We start from the raw sequence: 8,832 nt of genomic DNA, 5'->3' as shown, positions 1-8,832 counted from the left end.
ATATTCATATATAATTCATATTCATATATATTCATATTCATATATATACATATAAATATATATACATATATGTATATATATGAATATATATATATATATATGAATATGAATTATATATAATTAATATTCATGTATAATTCATATTCATATATATTCATATTCATATATATACATATTCATATATATACATATTCATACCCAGCAAACACATATTATAACAGTTATATAACATTGGAGTCAAAAATTAAAATAACAACGTTATATTTTTATTATATAATTGTTATGTATTATCTATTTATTATTGCTATATAACATACTAGCAAACGCATATATTATAACAGTTATATAACATTGAAACAAAAAATTAATATAACAGCTGTTATATATTTATTACATAAATTTATATATCATCTGTTTGCCGTTGCTATATAATATATTAGTAAATACCTATTATAACAGTTATATAACATTAGAATAAAAAATTAAAATAACAGCTGTTACATAATATTTATTATATAAAGTATATAACTCGTTTACTGTGTTGTTATATAATGTGTACGAAAAATAGTTATATGTTTCTTCATTTGCGTGTTTTGTGCAATGCTGCTAAATTTCGCGGTTTTTGTATACACACGGTCTTTTCCCGCGTGCTAAATGCATAATGTGGTGACAATGAAAAACCAATGTTAAAGTAGCGCTGGTGTCAAAGTGATACGTGATCGCCTCTCTAATAAAATATGATTTATGGTTGATTTATTGTTGGCGGGAAAGCCGGCAAAAAATATTGTGCTGTGCCTTCGTGTTGCAAAAGATTCACTTTCTTTACATAAACCAAAGACTGTAAGTATATTTAAAGTACTTATTATAAGACTGTTATATATTTTATATAACTGCGATGTTCGTCATTCCTCTAATATGCTTTTTCTTACAGAGATTAAAACTCTCTCCATTGAAAGATTTGATCGCCACATCTCGAGAGACCCTGAGCTATTGCTATTCGATCATCTGTAATTCGTTCATCGTAAGTACACAATTATTGTGGGTGAGCTGTGGAATGCTGGATTTTATATATTGAAGAAGGCGGAAAGTGTAAATATACAATTATTAATATTGCAAAATTTTTTAGGTTATATAGCGATATAGCCATATAAAAATATTGTAATCTGTACGCTATATATATATATATATATTGTATGTCTTATTTCATAATTATTATTTGCATATTATATGTTCTTTATTAATATTATATACTTAATAGATTCAATCAGTAAATATTTTATTCATCATCAGACATTTGTGAAGTGTCATCGAAGCATCAATTTTTATGGTTTTCATATATTTTACAATAAGTCATTGTCAATAAGTGTATTAATTTTTTAAAACTGCTCTTTAAGATATTTTGCATATACAGTTTATATATATATCGCATATTTTATTTAATTTTTAATATGCTTATTGCCATATTATCTATTCGCATTTTGTTTCAGATTAATTTGATTATTTGTATGTAAAGTTTACTTGTATTTTATTAATATTTGCATATGATTTTGTATCTTATATAGTTAACTAAGATTTATTAATTTTCAAATTTTATATTTTATTATTTTTTTCTAACTACTATAACTTAATTTTTTTAATTTGTTCTAATTTAAATAATCGATCAAAATTATCAACATGCCAAAAACATATCACCATTTATCAAAAAGACGTAAAAATCAATTGATTTCATGTCATATGTCACAATTACATAAAATTACAACTATAACATCAAATGTTTCCAAAAAACATTTTAAAATTAATTCTAATATTTGTAACTCTAACTCAGCTTGTAACTCTAACTCAGAGAATACATTTTCAAATGAAACTAATACTCTTCTCAGTGATAACATTTTCGATGCATCTAATAATATCTTTAATCCATCAATGGATAATAGTTTTTCAGCATCTAATAGTTTTGACATTCCTATTGCATCAGATCAAGATAGTTCTTCATTGTCTAATTTTTCTTCCAAATCAATTGATTTTAATAATGAAATCTCGGTACAAAATGTACAAAACTTAAGTTTACAAGAAGATTTGCAAATCTTAGTTTCAAAGCATTGTATTCCTCAAGGTACTGTAGATCAACTTCTTTTTATTTTGCGGAAACATGGTCATAATGATTTACCTGAAACGTGTAGAACTTTAATGAAAACACCACGTAATACTTTTCAAAATATATCTGCTGTTAGTGGTGGAAGATACATTCATTTTGGATTAGCTTCGGGAATAAAATACTCTATATCAAAATATTGTAAAATTATGCCTCGTGAAATAAAAATAAATATTAATATCGATGGTCTACCTTTAAGTAAAAGTTCAAGTAGCCAGTTTTGGCCTATTCTCGCATCAATTGAAATTAAAGATCTTTATACCGAGCCTTTTGCAGTTGGGATATTTCACGGAATGTCCAAACCGAATAATGTAAATGATTTTCTTCGTCCTTTTGTTAATGAAGCACAAATTGTTTTTCAAGATGGTATATTATTAGATAATAATTTCCATTGTAAAATCATATTGAATGCAATTTTATGCGATGCTCCTGCAAAATCATTAATCACATGTACCAAAGGTCACACAGGTTATTTTTCATGTTCAAAATGTTTTCAAGAAGGTGATTTTGTATGTAATCGAGTTGTCTTTCCGGAAATTAATTGCACATTAAGAACAAATGAATCATTTCGTACTCGTAGTCAAGAGGAGCATCATATAGGTGATTCAATTTTAGAAAATCTCCCTATAGATATGATTTCACAAATTCCTTTAGATTACATGCACCTTGTTTGTTTAGGATCGAGGCGTTTATTACAATTTTATGTCAGGGGTAAAAAAGGTGTAAGATTATCCAAAGTTGCAATTGATTCCATTAATAAACATCTACTTGACACAAGAAAATGTATAACTAAAGAATTTTCGAGAATGCCAAAAAGTTTATTATATATTGATAGTTGGAAAGCTACGGAAGTTCGCCTTTTTTTACTTTATTTGGGTTTAGTTTTGTTAAAGCCATTTTTGTCTAAAGACTATTATAATCATTTTTTATCACTAAGTATAGCTATTCGTATATTTGCAGATCCAAAAAAATGTTTAATTCTTAACGATTTCGCACATTCCTTGATAACCTGGTTTATTTCAAACTATAGAAATGCTTTTGGACTGGAATATCTTTCACATAATATTCATAATTTAGAACATCTTGCAAATGATGTCAAAACTTTTGGATGTTTAGATGCTTTTAGTTGTTTTAAATTTGAGAATCACATGCAAAAAATTAAAAAGCGAATAAAAAATTGTGGCAAACCATTAGAGGAATATTCTAATCGAATTTTCGAATTAAATCAACTTCCATTAGAAAAATCATATTTAAAGTCATATCCTATTATTCATATTAAAAAGACAATTCAAAACACTAATGATATATCTCATTTAGAGTTCAATGGCTTCAATATTTTTACAAAAGAAAATGAAAACTGTTGTTTGTTGAACGATAATTCTTTGGCATTTATTTTAGAAATAATTTTAGATAGTAATGATGTTCCATACATAAATGTAAAGCGAATTTTATATACCGAACCATTTTTTAACACTCCATGTGATTCTAAAGAACTACTGGGTATACAAACTTTTTTGGAAACAAGTCCTTTTAACATAGAAAAATTGCCGGCAACAAACATAAAAACAAAATGTTTGAAATTAAAACATCTTGAGTTGCAAAACACATTTGTTATAATTCCACTTTTGCATGCATGTACCTAATTATTCTTATTTTGATTTTTTCTTTTAAAGAATTATTCTCATCTTGCAGTAATGTTCTTTTTAACAGCTTTATCATTACCAAGATTAAATATCTTAGTGTTTTTTTTTTAAAGAATGATGAGATAATACTGCAGGTTTTTTATGACTATTGATTTTCATATATTGCTATGTATTGCTGTGGTTGGTTTTAGCTTTAAGTTGTTTAAAATATTAAATAAATACTTTGATATTACCTATAATTAAGATTATTTTGTACCACGCCTTTTTTCGCGGACAATACTTTCGTTCTAGAAATTGCACTTCTTGCAATTTCTTCTTGTGTCGGCGCGATCTTTGTTCATCGCGCAGGATTCTGTAAATATATATTTACAGAATCCTGCTTATAGTGCTGTTTTTTTTGTGCATATCAAATCGTCGATTTCTTTGTGTCGTCAATCTGTGTGCCTACCTGACTCCATAGTGCGCGCGTTACCGCTGTTACTACTATTTAAAGATTCCGAACAATTATAAAAAGTGTATAGTGTTTTTTGTAAAAACATTTATAACAAACTTTATATTCTACAAAGAATAATAGCTATGTACATATATACATATATTAATAGAATGTAGTGTCAAACTCACACACATCCTCGATACCCATCGTTCTACCTGAACATTACGGGTGGTGTGCGAATTATAAGAAACTCTGTATTCTGCATATATATTTTTTTCAGAGAAAATGTCCGAAACAAAATTGTACGCAATTGTACAATTTTTAGCTGATGAATCTTTCTCAGAGATTCCAACAAATTGGATTCAACGAAATAATGATGTCTTTATTTGTTGGTGGCCTAATACAAAGAATATCAGTTCGCTTATTAAAAATCGAGCTGAACCGGATAAAAAATTATGGTCAAGATTTGATATAACGGTGATAAAATATTGTTGTAAGTTATAATTTTATGAATACTATATTTTAATTATAATATTTTCATTATTTTAATTTTTTAACGTGTAAATGCATATTTTATTTATATTTTGTGTCAAAAATTAATTTATTATAATTACTATATATTATTACGGATGTTATTGTTATTGTTATTATATTTATATGTACATATGTATTTATTATTATTATTATTTGGGTAGCGTCACTTGCATCTGCCCGCAAATCAGCTGCAGATGCTCAGTATGGTACGACTGATGAAGAAAAATGTGGCCGAGGGCAAAGAAAATTAAAGAAAAATGAATATTATTTTTCTGAGAACGATGAAAATGATTATACTGACGATTCGAATGATGAAGAAAGAAACGCGTGTGATGATGATGAAGAAAATTACGATAACGAAAAAAACAAATCGGTTAAACACTTGAAACAGAGTAAATTTTAACATTTACTTTGAATTAAATGTTTTTATATAATTGCTGAATATTTGAGATGCTTATTTATTTTTGTTTGTTGTTATTTTTCTTATTATTTTATTTTGTTTGCAGATATTAATCGACCTGTTTTTAATTCTATTCCTGAATACAATTCTCAGCAAAAAGATAATTGTTGCCAATCTATCAATACTTCCAGTACTGATAAAAATTCAAATTGTTTTGTTTCCAAAAATACTGATAATGAAATTTCAGTATCACGCACAAGTAAGTTTATATATCTTACAATTTCTATGAATATAATAAAATGTAAATATTAAATAACCAACAATTGTAATCTGTAGATAACAACAAATGCAGTTCTAATGAAAAAACAAAAAAAATTACATATTCTGATAAGTCCGCATCACCCTCTGGTATAATGGATATTGAGAGTATTCCTATCTTAGAACTTCCAGAAATACAAGATATTTATAAAATTCTAGAACGGATAGAAAGTAAGTTATGACAATTATATCTGCAATGTATTATATGTACAATTTTAAGAATTTATTAAATATTTAATACTCATATATTTAATACTCTAATATACTTAATATTTAATACTAACACTGTGCGTGTGTGTCAATTATATGGATGATGTTTGCAATTATAAAAATATACAGAAATATATATACATACATATATATATATATATATATATATATATACACGCTATACGTTTCTTTTTAATTGTAGCAGGTTTAGATAAAGTTATACGTGCAAACGTTGCTACCAATTTCGAGCTAAAAAGTATCTCGAGAAGATTAAGTACATTGGAGTCTGGTCAACGTAATGATGCAGAATTGACAGAAAATGATATGGTAATGATAATGCCCTTATTGCCACTACAAACAGTTGAATCTATAAAAGAATTCGAAAATTTAATTATATCAAACGAAGTTGCTGCATCGCAATTTGTAAGTTATTTTTCATTTGCAATTATTTCTACATCTGTATAGAGATCTAACTATACCATTTACTATATCATTTCCATCTATATCATTTCTATACTAAAAAGAATCCATATAGAAAAATGAATAAGTTGGATTATAGAACATTAAAGTGAATGCAATTACCCATTGAATAAGAATCGTTAATTTTTTTAAAAGAAATAGTAAAGAGAATTAATTCATATGTATTATGTAAAACTTTTCATTTTTTTAAATATAGAATTATTTTTATAACCTTTTTTATATGCAGTTTTTATACATTTTTCAATAAACATTATTAACTACTTTCTTTTTCTAAATTTATAGTATAGTTGATATGATATTATCTCTATATTATATATTATTTACATAAATTTATTGTTAATTTCAGAAAAAATTGATCCTAAAAATTGGAGGCACCACTCCACGAAATAGCATTCATCGTACTTTAGAACGAATAATCAGCAATAAATGCGCAATAAACTGTTCCTGGAAAGGCGTTCGATTAAATTATAAAATAAACAATTTAACATTTATTAAGAATATACGTGGTAAATATTTGAAAATTATATTTAACTATTTTTTAAAATTCTTTTTCAATTCTGTTTAGATTACACAAACGTACATTTTTTTTATTAGATACTATTTAATTATTAAATATAATTTTCCTTTCATATACATGCGTATATGAAATTGTGTCAGTATATTAATTAAATTTTAACTTATTTTACAGATATTATATGCTCTGTACATTCAGGTTTAACTGAATCCGAATTCGATATAACTGCTGCGGAATGGTTCAGGTTTGCAAAGCAACGAGCAATACGAGAAGAAAAAAAAAATCTATAATACATGGTGCTATTTACATTTAATATACTCACACACGTTAAACACACATTAAATTGTTTTAGTTTAAAAATTCATTTATATATCTTAATTATTTGTGATATCATAAATATGTTTTTGTTTCGTTATTTTCTTATAATATATATATAGAAAGTTTACACATATATGTTATATATTTTCATTCAGAAATTTAATTTATATTTTAAATAGTTTATATACGTATATATAATTATATCATTTATGATAAGAATAAGTTTCTGTGGACGTATATTATAAGAGAATACACATAAAATTGAGTGATTTTAATAATAACCATATGATAATTAGAAAAATAATATATAATTTTTAAGTTTTATTATTTCGTTTACGAAAATTATAAAGTTATAATGTCTAAATAAAATTAATGATCTATATATATCATATATAATAATCTATATCTTATCTATATATAATTAATAACCTCTATATATCTATATTATGTATATATTATATATATAATAATCTTATTATATATATATATTATATATATAATAATCACTTTTAAAGCTTCAAAAACAATATAAAAAATTAAGTTTAATATATGTATTAATGCATTAAGTTTAATAAAAATCAATTAAATGATATTTTTAATCTTTTATTAATACATAATCTTTTTATAAAATTATTAACAAAGCTTAAAAAGTGATTATGAGGAAAGATTGTTATAAAGATTATTTTACACACACACACACGCACGCACGCACGCACACACACAGCACGCATCTCTCAAAAAGAAAAATTGTAGTTGCTCAACAATTTAATAAATTTTTTTGTTGTATAATATAATATAAACATATGTATATAGTGCACGATGTCAATATATTAGCTTTTCTGAAAAATTTGCATGTTTTAAAAAATGTAAATTTATAAGTTTTATGTTGACATCGTGTCATTATGTTTATATTCATATTATTCATCAAAAAAATTTATACAAAATTATTGAGTTACTACGATTTTTTGTTGAGAGATGTGTGTTGTGTGTGTATGTGTATATACATTTAATTGTAACAATTATATAATTAATACATTAAGAACACATAACATACATTAAGTTGTTATATAAATATTACATGTATATTCAAAAACATTTGAAAATTAGATGTGACATTCATATAACAATTATATAAATATTGAACCAGTAATCTTAATATGTTATATCTTAATTATATTATAGTTATGTTCTTAATGTAACACAATAATATTACATTATATAATTGTTACAATTAAATGTATAACTATTATATAACATTGTTGCTTCCTTGAGTGGGAAATTACAAGGAATGAGAGTATTACATGTTGCAATACTGTTATATTACTTGTTATATTTTGTTACATTGAGTTATGTAACCGTTATAATATAGTTATAAAATGTGTTTGCTGGGATATAATTCATATTCATATATATATATATATATTCATATATATACATATATGTATATATATTTATATGTATATATATGAATATGAATATATATGAATATGAATTATATATGAATATGTATTTATATGAATATGTATTTATATGAATATGTATTTATATGAATGTTTATATATGAATATGTTTATATATGAATCTGTATAGTACTCTGCGTTGATACCACTGCTTATATATGTATATATACGAATATGTATATATATGAATATGTATATATATGAATATGTATATATATGAATATGTATATATATGAATATAAATATATATGAATATGAATATATATGAATATGAATTATACATGAATATTAATTATATATAATTCATATTCATATATATATATATATATATTCATATATATACAAGTACTCTGCGTTGATACCACTGCTT

At 24.4% G+C, this 8,832-nt stretch overlaps 2 protein-coding genes across 4 annotated transcripts; both read left to right on the top strand.

Moving 5' to 3' along the window:
• The first annotated feature begins 224 nt into the window (after positions 1-224).
• LOC145948774 (uncharacterized) lies at positions 225-7,281 on the top strand. Of its 3 annotated transcripts, none has more exons than XM_083058354.1 (9): positions 225-840; positions 932-1,089; positions 4,509-4,721; positions 4,924-5,154; positions 5,269-5,421; positions 5,499-5,651; positions 5,896-6,113; positions 6,517-6,676; positions 6,859-7,281. In XM_083058354.1, exons 3-9 carry the CDS (start codon positions 4,514-4,516, stop codon positions 6,972-6,974), a joined length of 1,239 nt encoding a protein of 412 aa, XP_082914480.1. In that variant the 5' UTR covers positions 225-840; positions 932-1,089; positions 4,509-4,513; the 3' UTR covers positions 6,975-7,281. The 3 variants fall into 3 exon arrangements, with proteins under 3 accessions (XP_082914480.1, XP_082914479.1, XP_082914478.1); XM_083058353.1 differs by having other exon boundaries at positions 228-840; positions 932-1,021; positions 5,893-6,113; positions 6,859-7,279; XM_083058352.1 differs by having other exon boundaries at positions 228-840; positions 5,893-6,113; positions 6,859-7,279.
• On the top strand, positions 1,645-4,572 carry LOC145948773 (uncharacterized). Its single transcript, XM_083058351.1, has one exon. It carries the CDS (start codon positions 1,675-1,677, stop codon positions 3,793-3,795), a length of 2,121 nt encoding a protein of 706 aa, XP_082914477.1. The 5' UTR covers positions 1,645-1,674; the 3' UTR covers positions 3,796-4,572.
• Positions 7,282-8,832: the final 1,551 nt, after the last annotated feature.

The sequence above is a fragment of the Prenolepis imparis genome, unplaced genomic scaffold (assembly GCF_030444845.1).
Source record: "Prenolepis imparis isolate NDT839.2.m4 unplaced genomic scaffold, iyPreImpa1.0 SCAF_675, whole genome shotgun sequence".
In the NCBI taxonomy this organism is placed as follows: domain Eukaryota; kingdom Metazoa; phylum Arthropoda; class Insecta; order Hymenoptera; family Formicidae; genus Prenolepis; species Prenolepis imparis.
This window is presented reverse-complemented; position numbering and strand designations above follow the sequence as displayed.